This window comes from Staurois parvus, unplaced genomic scaffold, assembly GCF_062004578.1.
Source record: "Staurois parvus isolate SC_StPar_1 unplaced genomic scaffold, SC_StPar_1.0 ptg000155l, whole genome shotgun sequence".
NCBI lineage: Eukaryota > Metazoa > Chordata > Amphibia > Anura > Ranidae > Staurois > Staurois parvus.
In genome coordinates, this window is record NW_028317951.1 from 23297647 (window position 1) to 23314915 (window position 17269).

At 38.7% G+C, this 17269-nt stretch overlaps 1 protein-coding gene across 2 annotated transcripts in view; it reads left to right on the forward strand.

Annotated features, from left to right (window-relative positions):
- Window positions 1-17269, forward strand: part of KCNMB2 (potassium calcium-activated channel subfamily M regulatory beta subunit 2) — a 577176-nt gene that overhangs the window by 449338 nt on the left and 110569 nt on the right. Inside the window, exon 3 of one of the 2 annotated variants that reach the window (XM_089675536.1) lies at window positions 15589-15711. In XM_089675536.1, coding sequence (XP_089531662.1) covers window positions 15656-15711 — 56 coding nt within the window. In that variant the 5' untranslated portion in view covers window positions 15589-15655. Of the gene's footprint in view, window positions 1-15529; window positions 15712-17269 lie in introns of those variants that run through there. The other variant, XM_089675535.1, reaches the window with a different exon arrangement.

Genomic DNA, 17269 nt, shown 5'->3' on the forward strand with positions numbered 1-17269 from the left:
TGGTTTTATAAAAAGTACCAATACAAGAAGAGAACTTTTTCTGAAAACTGTCATAAGTTTTCTTGTCCTTTTTTGTGTTGTCCATTGACTAGTGAAGAGATATAGTGCATACACAATTGCTAGGTCTGATCTTTGGTTCATAATCAGCAAGTCAAACTTGCAGCCTGTACATGAGCAAATCCCACAGTGGAACAAGTGAGGGAGGTTGGATATGAGCTGGATAAGGGTATCTACACAACAAGGGCAGGAAACATTTTGATGATGTCACCCTTTCCTTTGTATTTGTGCTGTGAAAAAATGTGGACGGTGGACATACTCATGGAGAGACAAAGCAGTAGTGGTGTCTGAAGAGAACTAGAAAGTAAATTATGTATAGCCTCCTATTCTGTTGCTAGCACCAGTCTAAGGTATCAAAATACATGTATTCTTAAATTAGTTAAATTCATCTTTCAGATGATAGAATCTCTAAAGTTGGAAACAAGACTGCATATTGGCCTGGCTACATTAAGAATGAAAATAATTTTTTCATTACCACTGAACACCAATGAAATTCAGTTTTACCAGAGGTAGTGCAAATGTATGTACCACAGAAACCCACTATGATTGTATTTTTGTCACTGAATGCTAAAATTATTTTATTATGCCTATGAACACCAATGCAAATAGTTCCAGCAAAGAGGAGGGGGGTGTCATCCCTCAAATGTGCCTAGGACAGCCCAATCCTCTGCCAAGAGACATCTTACAGGTAGAGGGTAAGCACAATATGCATTACTCTAGAGCAGTGTTTCTCAACCTTTTTTAAGTCAAGGCACCCTTTAAAATTATGGACAGCCCTGAAGCACCCTTTAAAATTATGGACAGTCTGGAGGCACCCCCTTCTAAAATGCGGTGCCTCCAGACTGTCCATAATTTTAAAAGGGCACTGCATTCTAAAATGAGAAACTATGTGACCCCAGCACTGATGGAGAAGGGCAGGGGAGGGTCAAACTAGGATGCTGTGCAGGCAGCTGACATTCTCCTTATCAAATGATGGTGTCATTAGTTGTCAGGACGCCGACACTAGAAGGTCATAATGGTGCACAATGAAAAGCTGTGGCTTTGTGTAACTAAAAGGCAGGCTTGTTCCATCGCTGGCTTGTATACAAATTTTGGGCAATTTTTAGACATTTTGCCAAGGCACCCCTGAAGATACCTCAAGGCACCCCAGGATGCCTGGTTGAGAAAGGCTGCTCTAGAGTGATGCTAGATCTAGTGATGCAGATCTTAGAACTGCAAATATCATTTGTATGAAGGCAGTGAGCTAGCAGTGAGCTGGTACAAGGATTTCTGAAGAGGCTGGACATGAGCAAAAGGGAATTTTACTCAGACTAAACAAGGTGGTGGGCAGTCTAAGTAGAACACTGCCCTGGAGCTCCCCAAGCCATTTTCTTGTTCTATTTTACCAATGTTTTATTTCAACTTGGATTCTATCAAGTGTTCCTTCTTCGGTTTTAAACCAGAGGGATGTAATCTCAGTTACACAGGATATTTAGTCCAAGCTACAATTTTAATTGCTGACTTTGACCACAGAGAGCAAAAGTGTACCTCAGTTTTTTTTTTGCTAAATGTTTGGTGTGCTGAAATTTATTATCTACTAAATAAGTGTGCCTCGTAGCCTTCAGTATCAATATCTGACTTGCCTGCAGCCTTAGTGACCTCTGAGACATTGGTTGAGGTTGTTCTATCTTACGAAGAGTCTCACAAAACCTTGCTTGATAAGCTAGGCCCTGAGGAGTCACAGGCAGTCTTCAGAACTCCCAGGATCTTATTGATGTTGTGTGTGCCATTGTAAAGATGGAGGAGTAACCTGGGGCTTCCACCATTGCTGCTACTAGTCCAGGATTCAACTGATTCTGTGCTTCTGCATTAGAATCATGGAGCTGATGTTAGCTTCCATCAAGGAAGGTCCATTTGCTCAGTTCCACTCCAGACCCTATAGCCAATCATTGTCGGACAAATCGATTTAATCTTTGGACAAACCAAAAACCAAAGACCAGGTAATATTTGGCCTAGTGGCTCTGCAATCCAGTTCTAGATGTGGGGAGAAATCCCATACCATGATCAACATTCTAGAGCTCTGGACAATTGGCTGTCTCTACAATGCTGAACATCCTGACTGGAGGGTTTTTTCTCCCCTGAAACTATTAAAGTCCAGTTCTTAAGGGACAGGGGCATCTCTGACTCAGTGATTACTACATTGTTAAAAGTCAGGAAGTCCACTTCATGTAAGGTCTACTGTTGGACATCGAAGGCATACTTTGCAGATGATACACTGCTGCATCATCTGCTGTCTATTTATTCTTAAAGAGAGCTTGATTGAAATTAGCCAGTGGCAGAACAGTTTTCCATCAATGTGAACAATGACAACCTAAAACAACCCAAAAAAAAATTATCAAACTGAAATGAATCAGATTGGGGTTCTGCTGTATGTATGCCAAGCTGATCAATATAACAACCAAATGTTCACTGCCAGTGTACACTGTAACTGAGACTGTCCATACTGTTTCATAAGAGAGCATGCAGCTGTAAGTAATCCTCTAAGCATGTTATTTAAATGATGTGTGTTTTTAGTGTTGCCCTTAAAGCTACATGAGAAGACCCTCTTCCCATTGTAAAGCTTTTTTGGTTTGGTACATGTTCTTCATGGCAGATCCCAACTCCCTACAACTTTTTCGACAGTGCCTATTAGCTCTAAAAATGACAAGAATTTGATAACAAGATTCTTACCAATAGACTCAATAAGATTTGTCTCTGAGTTTAATCCCTGAGCAGATGGAATCAGACCTGAGCAGATTTTGCCATCACTATTGTTAAATACACAGGTTAACAGGTTTCAAACAAGAATCAGTTGTGTGGCTTCAAATGGCTTCCAAAAACATTTGCTTTTGCTCTAGATTAATGCTCTGAATAACTGAACTCCTCTGAATAGAACTTAAATCTTCATATTTTACAGACTGAGAGTTTATTAGCAGCAGATGAGTCCTACAATGCATTTTTGTAGTCAACAGAGTAGAAGGAAATATTTTAGGCAGTAGGTTCACCACTAATGATAGTTCCGCTATCTTTTTAGCCACCCTCTACAGCAGTAAAATTACCATGTCGTAGTTGCTGTCTTTTTTTCTACCCACCAAGGAATTTTGGATGTTGTTGCCAATTTTGGGATTTTGTTTTCTCTTTTCATAGTCTCCATAGTGAATAATATAACAAGTAGAACTTGTATTACCAAAATAAGAACAAGCATAGGTACAACACTAACTTTATTTTTATGTTTCTGTGTGAAATTGAATAATTGGCATTCATATTCATGTTGCTATTTCATATTGCCTGTCCCTATGGCAGCTATAGAACATATCATGGCTAATTTTTTTAATTAGAATGAAGTTGACAAACACTAACTTGCTGTGTGTACAATTCCGAGTAATTATTAATAGTTACATCCAGAGAATAAAATGTGCAATTTACCTTTGAAAAAAAGCATACAATCTCTGTATATTTTACATTTATTCAGAACAAAAGATTTATTCTTATTTAAACAAACTATAGACTGCCTTGACGTACTCATGTATTTAACCACTTTCAGGCTGCCCACCCACAATGTACTGTGAACAGGCTGCAGCTACACGGCCATCGATGTACCCGTACGTTGCTTGTCTTTTGGCCAGACAGGGGGGCGCTGTTCAACAAACACAGCAGAATGAGAATCCAGGTAATCGGAACCCAGTGATCACATGATCACAATGACAAAAAAGCTTTTATGAATGAATCTGATTCATATATGCTTTGCTTCTGTTCCTGGAGAACTGTGATTGGTCCACATGACACATGGGGCCAATCACAACACCCTGTACCATGTGACCAGCTTTAGCCAATCACAGATCGCAATTATATTGAACTGTCATGAACTTAACACATTCATGACAGTTCATAGCAAGCTATGCATTGCAGAGCAATGATCTTCATTGCTCCTGCATTGCAAAGTGTTAAAAAAAAATCCCTGATCACCCACCCCCAGAGTAGTACAATGTTACTATGGTAACATTGCAGAACTCTGATGAAAGTATTTTTAAAAAATAAATAGTAACAAAAATTTAAATAATGTTTAAAAAACTTTTTAAAATGTTTTAAAAAATTGAGAGAATTTCTTTTTTAACTAGTTGCCACCCGCCAACAATGTGCGGGCGAGCGGCGGCTCTGGAGAAATCGATGTAATCTTATGTCGCTTTCTTTTTCCGGGTTTGTGGGCGCATTCATGCGTCCCCCACTGCCCCCTATGCCGTCCAAGGATAGAAGAACGAACACGAAGTAAAAGCACTACATTTTACATGCACATGTTACATTAGCACATTTAACTCTTTGATCACCTCTATTAACCCTTTGATCACCCCGTCACCCAGCCAGTGCCATTAGTACAGTGTCAGTATATATAATTTTTCACTGATCACTGTATTCCTGCTACTAGCGACATCAGATAGCATTAGGGTCGGTTAGCACCCTTCCCAGCCAGGGTCAGCTAGCATTAGATTGCCTTCACACTACTGCGTTCATGCTATAGGTCGCTGATCATGTCATTACTAGTATAGTGTTTGTACAGATCAATATATTGATCATGAACAGAACTATACTAGTGTCTCCTTTGTATAGTGTCTCCAAAAACGCTGTGTTAGCAGGATCAGCCTCGTTTGCTGTCAGCACTAGCGTTTAGCCCCTCTGCTGTTTTTCATGGAAAATTTGTACCTATTGATTGTGGGCCAAAGTAATTTATACGCACAACAATACATCACCCAAAGGAATGTAGTATGCAAACCACCTGTGCTACCCAGACAAAATGAAACTGAAATAAGGAAGCTGCTATCACCTAGATATACACCTGAATAAATTGCAAATATAAAGAAAAAACGGTGTTGCGCTCCCATACAGAGTACCTAAATATTAAATACACTCAAATAACATGATATATGCATGGATATAATACATCTCTAATAAACTCTAATGTGTGAGATGTAAACATCAAAAAAAGACAATCTCATGTGATAATTTGCAAGAATATACACACATATAAAAGAAAAAAATACACATCAAAAAACTGAAGAAAATGGTGAAACAATGCACATGCGTCCCTTCATTAAGGGCAAAAGTGACATAAATCACAAATAAAAGAGCGATAAATATATAGCAAAAAATATGCCTGCAAAAGTGCCGTGAAAAAAAGGACTCACAACTGACATGAATAATACCTATAGTGATATAAGGTGAGACTGTCAGGATAAAAACCTGACTCAAGACAAGACTTTAGGACCACACAAAGTCCTTCCACATTAATGTGTTTCAAAAATGTGATAAGTGACTAAAATAAACAAATATAAATAATGTGCTCCAGTCCCTAATTGGGACTTATTTGTGCTAATACAAACACACATCAAAAAGTGACACAAAGTAAATAACACAATTTGATACAAAAAAACATATATAAAATACCCTAATAAGCCACAAAATGCCACAAAATATGTGCCACCAAAAATAACAACAATAAACAGCAAATGTCTCCATGTGAAATATTCAAACAACTGATTACAGTGAAAAATTCCAACAGAAAAAAATTGGTGATACAGGTGTAGGAAAATGGGATCTGTCACCGACTGGATCGCCCCCTCACCTTCATGTAGCGACCCCGAGGAGCCAATACGCCTTCAAAATATTAGACAATACGGCCAATCAGCAGGTATGGATCCAGTTTAACAATAGTGGTGGTATCCCCAGGCAGGCTCCCCCGACTCCGTCCTATATGTGCCCGCCACCTCCAGCGCTCCTTCCTCAGCCAGATACTGCCCAGAGCGCCCAGCTCTACTGACCACAGACAGCCGACCACAGACGGACGGAGCTGTAGTTCTGCTGGCTGACAATATAGCCGATCAGAGACTGGAATGCCTCCAATCATCTAAATCCAATCATCGTCTAAAAGACCGTACGCTATGAGCATTTCATCATTTCCATTTCGCCGGATATAAACAGCGCCATTTTAAAAGTGGGAAAGCATCTGATCACAATTATCTTGGTGTGATCAGATGCTTTAAGGGCAGAGGAGAAATCTAGAGTCTAATAGACCCCATATTTCTCAGAAAAGAATACCTGTCACTGCCTATTGCTATCACAGGGAATATTTACATTCCCTGTGATAACAATAAAAGTGATTAAAAAAAAATAAAAGGTACAGTGTAAAAATAATTAAAAAAGCAAAATAACTAATGAAAAAAACAAATTCACCCCCATTCCCATCCCGTGCGCAAAGGCAAATGCAAGCGGCAGTCCCATGATGGTATGTGAACAGAGATTGCACCATGCATGTGAGGTATCACCGTGAACATCAGATTCACAGGCAATATATTGTGGTTATGTGCATTCAAATTCTAAAAAGTGTGTTATTTCCAAACAAATTGCATTTGAAAAATCACTGCACAAATACTGTGTGACATAAAAAATTTCAACACCCGCCATTTTATTCTCTAGAACCTCTGCTTTTAAAAATGTATAATGTTTGGGGGTTCAAAGTAATTATTCAAGCAAACAAAAAGTGTTAGAAAAGTGGGTGATGTTTGGCATAAGCTTCTAAGCTTTGTTGACCCTGAAATCCCAGGATAGTAGCATTGATAAGAGGACATGGTGAATATTTTGCAGATCTAAATTGCCGCAAGTTTTTGGAAAATGAAGAAAGAAAACAAAAATGTATTTTTCCTTTTCTTTTCTTTTTTTTCAAAACCCTGTGGCAAAAATGATATCTGCAAAATACTCACCATGCCTCTTATCAAATTCCTTGGGGTGTTATCTTTCCAAAAAGGGTCATTTGGGGGGGGGGTGTTTGTACTGTCCTGGCATTTTAGGGCCTCCAAAGCTGTGATAGGTAGTGAGGAAATTATATGAGGAAATATGCCCTTTGAAGGCCTGGAGGTGGTCACTGGATTTTGGAGGCGTGTATGTGGCTAAGGTTTCTCACATGTGGTATCCCCATACTCGGGAGAAGTAGCAGAATGTGTTTTGGGATGTTATCCCACCCATGGAATATATCATTTAATTGACAACTCTGTGTACAAAAAAAAACTGTCATTTTCCAAACATTTGTAGCATTCCATGGACTCAAAATGCCTCTCAGCAAATTCCTTGGGGTGTCTACTTTCCAAAAAGGTCATATGGTGGGGGTGTTTGTACTGCCCTGGCATTTTAGCACCTTCAGAAATGTTACAGACAGAAAGTAAAAGCTGAGTAAATTCCAATATACAGTATATACCATAGTTTGTAGACGCTATATCTTTCACCCAAAAATATTATACATGTATTGGAATTTTTTTTACCAAAGACATGTAGCAGAATACATTTTGGCTTAAATGTATGACTAACTTTGAGTTTGCTACATATTTTTATACCCGAAAGTAACAAATATTTTTCTTTTCATAATTTTTGGTATTTTTTCATTTATATGCCAAAAATTAAAAAACACAGTGGTGATCAAATACCACCAAATGAAAGCTCTATTTGTGTGAACAAAAGGACAGAAATTGTGTTTGGTTACAGCATTGCATGACCACGCAATTACTAGTTGAAATAGCGCAGTGCTGAATAGCAAAAATTGACCTGGTCAATAAGGCACACTGATGAGTTTTTGAAGCGTTTTTGCATTAAAAAAAAGCGCCTGAAAAGCTCAAGAAAAATTCTTCCCTATGTATGTGAATATATATCTATGTATGTTTTCACACTGAGGCGTTGCACTTGCATGTTTGGTGAGTTTAAAAAAACGCCCCAAGAACGCCTCTTCCCATTGAAATCAATGGAAAACGCCTGAAAAATGCCTGAAAAGTGCCTGAAAAACGCTTAAAAAGCACCTCAAAAACACCTCTGAGAAGCATTTTTGGTGCAGTTTTTAAGTCGTGTCCTTAAGTCGTGTCGTGTCCCGTCCGGCCGTTGTATATAAACTGCTGGACTGTGGCACTGCAGGGTCGGGTGGCCGTTTATAAATGGCCTCCCCGCTCCCCCGCTTGTGTGCGCTCCCTGGGAGCACGCAGCATCGCGATCCAGTGACCGTTGTCTCCTCTGGACACAGTGAAACACCGATCGTTGGTTTGGCCAATCAGTGATCACATGCAAAGTAGTAAGCAAGATGACACTTGTGATATCATTGCTTACTACGTGTGAAATCTGTTAATAATCACAGAGGTCACATGGTACAAGGCTGTTGTGAATAGCGATAAGCTGTGACCAATCACAGCTCACGCAGTAGTTCTCAATGGCTGCAAGAATGCAGACAGAGAGAAAGAGAAATGATTGCTTTTACATCCTATATGGGTGTAAAAGCAATCAGTGTGAAAAAAAAAAAATCGGCATCACCCCCCACAAGTAGTACAGTGTCACCATGGTGACAATGTACTGCTAGGGTGATATAGGGTGAAACCATATAATAATATAAAAAAAAAAATGTAAAAAAAATGTTTAAAAATTATAATTTTTAGTTATAAACTAATTTGGCTTATTTTTTTTTTTACTAAAAAGATAACAGAATACATTTTGGCCAAGATTTATGATGAAATATTATTTATTCGCAAACTTTTATAAGAAAAACACTTTTTTTCAAAATTTTTGGACTTTTTCATTTACATAGCAAAAAAAATAAAAATCCCAGCAGTTAATAAATACCACCAAAATAAAGCTTTATCTGTCTAAAAAAAAGGTAAAAAATTCATATGGCTGCAGTGTTGCATGACCGCGCAATTGTCATTCAAAGTGTGATAGTGCTGAAAGCTGAAAATTGCCCTGGACTGGAAGGGGGTAAAAGTGTCGGGACAGGAAGTGGTTAAAAATGCTCAGAAAGCGCGGCAAAAACACCTATGTGTTTATGCTGTGTTTTTGCGGCGGATCAGTGCAAAAGTAACCTCAGGGGGGTAAATCTTCTGAAGACCAAGTGGTTAAACAGGTTGCTGCATTCCTCCCAGAGCTTGACCATGTCTCATTTTCCTTCACTATACCAAACTTCCGTTGCTCCCAAGGGTACCTTGTTAATTGTTTATTGCACTGTATTCTCTGTCTGTGGTAGGGCAACCTGCCCTCCCATTTCTCTCCCCTTTCCTCATTTAAAAAACTTTTTGTTTGTTATTGTTTTGATCATGTAATTCTATTTGAGATGCAATATGTTTGTTCTCTTTGTTCTGAAAATTAATGAAATGTTTGAACAAGAAACAGGTTGATGCATACAAAAATATAGAAAGGAAAATAAAAATGAAAGTGGAATCGCAGACTCAGAATTATCTTTTAATTTTTCCGGTATATGAAAAGTAAAGTGTGATTTGTTGCTGTTGCCAACAATTTCATTTTTTAGGTTTTTATGAATAAATCATTGTATGTATCTTTTTTAATCACAGATATTTTTCCAAATTAAGTGCAGTATTATACAGTGGAGGATCACAGACACCTGGAATTATATTCATATACTAGAACCTTGGTTAAAAAGTAAAAAAAATATATATAATTTAAAAATGTGTGTGCAGTCAATACGAATATTTTAGCGAGAGACATAGATTGTAACCACTTTAACAAATATACTGTATGTACCTTATATACAAAAATGTCTGTCATTTACTGTATTCTGCCAGCTTCTAAATGGACTATATGCTTTAAGAACACTTTAAGCATCAGGACCAATCTGTACTTCTTACCCACTTATGTAGATCTAAATTAATTTGGGTATATTTTTACATTTTGGGTTCAAAGCCAAAACAAGGTAACCCACATGTAATCATTACACATTTGTATTAGCTCTCATTGTGAATCATTCATTATCTATCTATCTATCTATCTATCTATCTATCTACCTATTTTATTTATTGGGTATCATACAAAAATGAAATTCAGGTCTTATTATATATTTATGCAATACTAAAATCACTAACACCTTAATAGCAGTGTTCAGTAAATGTGGGTTTCACACTGTTTGAGTATATTATTAGCTTCTCAAATGCTTGAGTATGTAAAAGGTTTCCTTATATGTTTCTATGGAGACTCAGCAGACCAATGAATCTTAAACAAGCGTGTTTTTAAAATGAGGTGGTAGAATTTAGAATCATTCTTTTTTCCTGCTTCTAGCAGATAAATTTAGCCACTTTTGTGTTTTTGCAATTAATACTTTTCATTATTATCCTTCAAAGCAACTGCCATATGTATTTAGAATATGAACGTTTGTTATTCTTGCTAAAGGATTAGCAGAGCCTGAATGTTCTCATAAAAGTCAGCTTCAATCCAAGCCTGAGATTTCAAAAATAACAGACATTTCAAGGAAAGCCAGGGACTGATGGAAAGGACAGAACACTGGCAGAAAGGACGGCATTAAAAAAAGCCAGCCTCCAACTTGTATGTTTCTAATACCAGTCAGATGATGAAAACTGACAGGTTGCTAAGGGCACTATGCCTTCCTTACCTCCACTTTTTACAGCAAGTAGACAGTTATCTAGAGTATTCAGGATCTCTAACTTGTATGGAAAGGTCAGTTCCCAAATAAGTGATTGCTTCCCATGGAGTCCTTTCAGAAAACTGTTAATTTTCTAACCCTTACTAAAAAAAATACATTTTTGTATTGGAAAGTATATCACATTCATTTTCCCGATTTTTTATTGGTAAATAAATGCTGTGATGTCATTTGTTAAAAAAATAAAAAGTAATGCCTGCTTTATATTTGTTACATATCCCCATTCGCATAGCATAACTTAAAAAAAATAAATAAATAAATTGCAGCTTACCACTTTTAATGCTCTGTCCTGGACCTGGCTCTGTTACTGTGCATTAATTAATACAATACTGTGTATTTATAATATTTCATTATAAATTGTAACTAGATTTGAACACTGTCTGTCCTAACAAAGGGTTAAAGGCATAGAGGCTGGCCTTTTTGCACTGTATGTTAATGAAGGCAGACCTGGAAAAGCTCACTTTACCATTCTTCAAAAAACCTTGCAGTCAGCCATGACACCTCCTCCTTAACTGCTGGAGTATGGCCGCAGATCTGTGCCGGATCACGTATCTAGTAAGTGATCTGGCACCTCTGAGGTAGGGCTCGCATGCTCCCTCTGCGCACCAACTGTACTGTGATTAGTCATGATCAGAGGGTGCTGGCCAATAATTGACTGCCAGCACCCGCTGATTGGTGAGGAGCAAGACAGGGCACTGTAAACAATACAGAGCTCTGTTCTGTCAGTGGGGATGTGCCGGTTTTTGTTTCCCTGCAAAGCACAGAATAAAAACTGGCACATCCCCTAGTGAAAACACTTCACAATGTACACATAAACACTGGTTAGGCACACATTTAACCCTTTGATCACCCTAGAGGTTGAACCCCTTCCTCGCCAGTATCATTAGTACAGTGATAGTGTATATTTTTAGCACTGATAACTGTATTAGTATCACTGGTTCCCATAAAGTGTAAAAAGTGCCAGTTAGTGTCAGATTGCCCACCATACTATTGCAGTCCTGCTATGAGTCGCTGATTACCACCATTTCTAGTATTAAAAAAAAAATCCAATATATACCATATATATAAATACCATAGTCTGTAGACATTATAACTTTAATGCAAACCAATCAATATAGGCTTATTTGGATTTTTTTACCAAGAATATGTAGAAGAGTACATATTGACCTAAATTTATGAAGACATGACATTTGATTTTTTACATTTTTTTTATTGGATATGTTTTTGCAGAAAGTAAATTTTTTTTAAACATTCAGTCTTTTTTCCTTTATAGCACAAAAAATAAAAAACCCTGTGGTTTACCACTCAAGGAAATTTCTATTTGTGTGAAAAAAATACACAGTGTTGCATGACTGTGCAATTGTTAGTTAAAGTAACACAGTGCCAATAATAAAAAAAATGGCCTGGTCATGAAGGGGAGTAAATCTTCCGGAGTTTAGAATGCTTTTAACCACTTTCAAGTGGTTAAAAGCATTCTAAAAGTCAGAAAATTTTTTAGACTTGCTATGTGAATAGGAATACATAAAAATTATACAGTGGGTTTTTTTCAGATTTGACTGTAAAAATAAAAAAATTTACTTTAAGTCCTGTAAAAAGGACAGCTAAAATCTGTAACAGTGAACAACAGCGCCTTTTTTTAGCCATAGTTAGTAGAATTACCAGCATATAGACATCTTAATACGGTAATAGACAGATTGAATTTCAGCAGGAATCAGACGAATTTTGATCAATGTATGGGCAGGCTGGTTGTACTGACGCTGATTGCTCGATTGACTTCAGTACAATTAGACCAGGGCTTAAAATTTCGAGTCTAGACCTACTAGCCAGGCACAAACCTTACTCTCCACCAGTTGCCCCACCCAACCTTGCCCAGGTCCACCTCCAACCCCACCCCTGGCCCATCCCCCAACTTCACCCCCAGCCCTGCCCCCAACCACGCCCCCTTAAAGTTTATGAAATTACATTTTTCTTTAGAATAAAGAGTCCAAAATATAAAAAACTGCAATTATAACATAGCTTTATTATGCCATTTTAAACATAACAGCAATAGCTTAATAGCAATAGGGTGCAATCAAAATATCAAGTTTTACAGCTTTAAACCTGTAGTAAACATTTTGTATTTTTTTTGTTTATCTCCTGCATCTTTAAAAAGAGATTTTAGTAACTAAAGTTTACCTTAAGCTGGCGGGTGTAGTGATGTGCACCGTTGGCAGGTCTCTACTTCACGTGTCCCCTATGCCGGTGTAGAGCTGGCCTCTCCTCGTGTCCTCCAAGGCGGTGTAGAGCGGGCCTCTCCTCGTGTCCCAAGGCAGTGTAGAGCAGGCCTCGTGTCCCCCAAGGCAGTGTAGAGCGGGCCTCATGTCCCCCAAGGCAGTGTAGAGTGGGCCTCGTGTCCCCCAAGGCGGTGAGGAGTGGGCCTTGTGTCCCCCAAGGCAGTGTAGAGTGGGCCTCGTGTCCCCCAAGGTGGTTGAGAGCGGGCCTTGTGTCCTCCAAGGGGGTGGAGAGCGGGCCTCGTGTCCCCCAAGGTGGTGGAGAGCAGGCCTCATGTCCCCCGAGGTGGTGGAGAGCGGGCCTCTCCTCGTGTCCCCCGTGGCAGTGGAGAGTGGGTGTCTCCTCTCAGCAGAGGAGAGTGGACCTCTCCTACACCTGTCCCTTCAGCGGCACTGACCTGTGGTTGCAGGATAGAAAATTGCTTAATGTATGGCCTGCTTTACTGGTGTAAAATAAGTAAACACAATCTCTTCTTCAGTTTTTCTCCAGAGAAAGTGAAGACAGGCTGTAAATCACAGTGTACATGTCAAAGGCATCTCATAGGTGATGCATAGGTGGTATTCTTTGGAAAAAGAGAAAGTTCATTAGAAACAGCTAACTACTAGTCTGGAGGAGGCTGTCAGATTTAGCATCACTACTAACACTGCCACAGAGTTTTGACTTGGCCAAATACCAACGTAGTTTGGCCATTTTCATGGACCTCTGAACATGCATAATTCAGTCCTAAGCGGCAGCTCCCCTTTGAGCCTTCAAGCTATCAAGGCCAACCAAGTACCCCCTTCACCTGCTGTTCAACTTACAGAGCAGCTACATTACCTCTACTCACACTCAGTTTTGATGTAAAGGAAAGACTGTCATTCCTCAAGAAGTAACAGTTGGTAGGTATGACTCCCTCAGCAGCTCAACTCACCTGTTTCCTCCTCCAAGAACTCCTGCTTTGTATTTAGATTAAAAGGCTGAAAGGCTGCAAAGCCACAGCTGAGAGGAGGCAGCAGGATGATCTGAACTGCTGATCCTTCAGGTTAAATTGGAACTGAACTCTGGAAGCTGTGTCCAAGACCAGGCGTCAGTATTGTGATCCCCTCTAGATGATTTTTCTCCATGATTGTTTCACCTCTTTTACTAAGCTCTGGGGAAAATTTGCATGCAAAGTGCAACTTCCTTTGTAAAATAAAGAGTCTATTTGCCCTTAGTAAGTAAATCCCCACCGGTCTCCTGAGATTAGCAGTCAGAGGCAGCAGTACCTTAGATCTCCAACTGTAGATACACAGCTATGAGGCTCTAGGTAGGGGTGTGCCTAGATACCCTCACATACCAGGATTGCATTTCTATTTTAAAGGAGTAATTCAAGACATAAGGTACATTTTCCCTGTGGTTCCTATAATTTAGCAAATCTTCACTTTTGGAGTTCAGGTCCACCTTAAAGTGGAGGTTCAGTCAAATCCTACCCAAACTTAAACCTGCTCCCACCACATTCTAAGCCCTATATTAACTACGCTATAAAGGAAAGATGTGTATACTTACCTATTCTGAGGGCATTCTGGTTCAGTCATGGAATGGTATCAATGAAGAAAAGAGATCGCTGACAATGACTGCGGACCCTATGCAGTGGCATCACCCATAGACTTACTATGGGGTATCCTTTGTTGGCTGTCCCTCTTCTACACTGAAGCTGGCACTGAGAGCTGATCATGTGACTGAACCAGAGCACCCTCAGAATAAGTAAGTACAGACATCTTTCCTTTACAGGATAGTTAGTATAGGTCTGGGTGGGAGCAGGTTTAAGCTCAGATTGTATTTGACTGGACTTCTACTTTACACTGGGGTGTGACAATTACGAAAATAGATTTTCAAAAAAATAAAGAAATACATGGATGTGTTTATAGTTTTGCTGGTTTTCATTTCTTACATATCTTTTACATAACTAAAAAATGAGCATTGTCAGCAGCTACCACCAAAACTTAATTTTAATTTCTTCTAGCATACAAGAAAACTATTTTCTGAATTCTAATTGTTCAATATTGTGAGGCTGATGAAGTTTCAAAATAGTTAGCCTTGGAAGAGTTTGCAGAACTTTCTGCCTTTTTTGCAGTGCTGCTTATACAGATTATCAATGAGTTAAAAAAAAACCCGCAGTAATGGGAAAAAGGAAACAAACCTTAAAAGGCACTGTTTGCATCACTGGTCATCAGACATCATGGAACAGCAGCACCTGGCCAGGTTGCTAAGATCCTTTCGAGCAGTGCGAGTGTACTGTGGTTTAAACTGCGTTGAGATTTAACTACAGGTTAGGTAGCAGATCAATGTGGACTGAATGCACCATAGACTGATATAACTACATGGGATACATATCTGCTCGGGAAACAAAGAATTAGAAGAAAAACAGATGGATTAAATAACGTACACAACTGTAGCATCCAAAACTGCAATTTGTTATAAGCTCAGAGGATTATGACTTTACGGCTACTAGGTCACTATTATTTCCTCGTGTTCAAATCTATCATAGGAATATAAGGCGTGACTTATCTCACACATGTGGAAATGAATATGTGAAAATCAAAGCAAGAGATAGTTCTGCCAATTAAAACTGCACGGAGAGGAAGAGTGCCATTATTATTATTTTACATATCACTTTTACTAATCAGGGGATCTTCTTTTTAAGAATCCTTTTGAGTGTTATCAGGAAAGATAAACTTTGCAGAGTTCAGTATTTAGGCAATGGGCACTGATTGTCAACATGTTCTTCAAATAAGTGACTCAAAGTATCCATCTCTCAGGTCACTTCATCATCAGTCTGCCAAGTCCACCGCTGTCGGGAAAGGCAAAGTTGGACAACACTCTAAGATGTTTATTTGGACCAGTGGCCGGTCCTCCTCATCATACAGACCAGATGAAAGAAGGTATGTCCCTTTCAAATCCTCCTATTTTGTAACTTTGCAGTGGATATTTCTCTTATCATGTTCATTTTTGTTATAATGCTATACAAGTATGTATTCTTAATTTTAAAAGCACCTTGCATTGCTCTCAGCCTCCTCCAAATCTCCAAATTCCTTTATTTTTGCTGCTGTGATCTGACTTCCTATATGTATGTATTCCTATATGTAGGAACCAGGCGCGGACTGACCATTTGGAAAATCGGGCACTGCCCGAGGGCCCGGGGTCAGTAGAGGGCCCCATGAGATTCCCCTGGTACCTTTTTCATAGGCTTTTTTGAGTTTGGGCAAGGACACAGGGGCCCCATGATCCCCTATTGCCCGGGGGCCCCATGAGTTGTCAGTCCGCCCCTGGTAGGAACATAGCTAACCTCTTCTGAATGCTCTCAAGATGGACTAGGAACTTTGGACAATGCACTATGGGATGTGTAGTGTGCATAGAACATCTAATGTGCACTACTCATTCCAAACAAACAGAGCTGAGGGAGAAAAAGAGAGATTTGGGATCTCACATGTTACAAGGAGGCAGAGAAACACAGTAAATATGAAAAATAAATTATAGGACATTTATGTAGCTGATGTGTATGGATTATTTTTGGAGAATAAGGATATTGTTATTGTCACTTGATTACAAGGCTGAAAATTACACTCATTTAAAATTTTTTAGATTAACCCAGCTTTCAAAAAGTGGATTGGTTTTCATTTGTATGAACAAAAAGGATGAAATACAGTATTGTAAATAAATGTAATGAAAATTGTTGTTTTTCTCTTTTTGGGGAAAATACGCTTTCTCTTACTCCTAGTTGTATACTGCACATATTTTTTTTCTACATTTGATTTTAGCTTTTGCAGTAACTTATAGTCAAGTATCACTGATAGTATTAGGACCCATTAACATTAGCAAGCAGGCATTACAGTGCATCACACTGTTTTATTTATTTTATTTAAAAGAAATTTTAAACATTTTTGAAATGTCACTAAATAATGTGATATTTAACTCTATGCAACGCAGTGTGTGTGTGTGTGTGTGTGTGGTGATGTGCTGCCATGATGTAAGTTTGATGAAGATGGTGGAATTTAAGATAATTCAATGAAAACCAAGGGTGTCCTGAGGATATCATCCCATAATAAATCACAATAATCATACAAAAAAAGGGGGACTTTAAATTACAGAAGACCAAATATTGCAAAGAATTCACAGGAATACATTGACTGATAAAATCACAGATATATTATACAAGTCTTTAAAGCGGAAGAGGTAATAAATAAAAATGGGCAGACAGGCAGGATTTCTAATGCAGAAGAGACAACCTTTGCACCTAGACTATGGAAATGTAATTTCCCCAATACATTAAAATGTATGTGTAGCCCAAACTAGTTTTGGATATAGTAGAGAAGGATTAGAACTTCTGCCAGGTTTTTTATGGGTTTCTGTGTTCCCACTAGATACTGTAGATTCACTCTATTAGCCATTGTGACCATTGTCTCTTGACAGAAAACAAACATTTTAAAGCTGTCACTATAA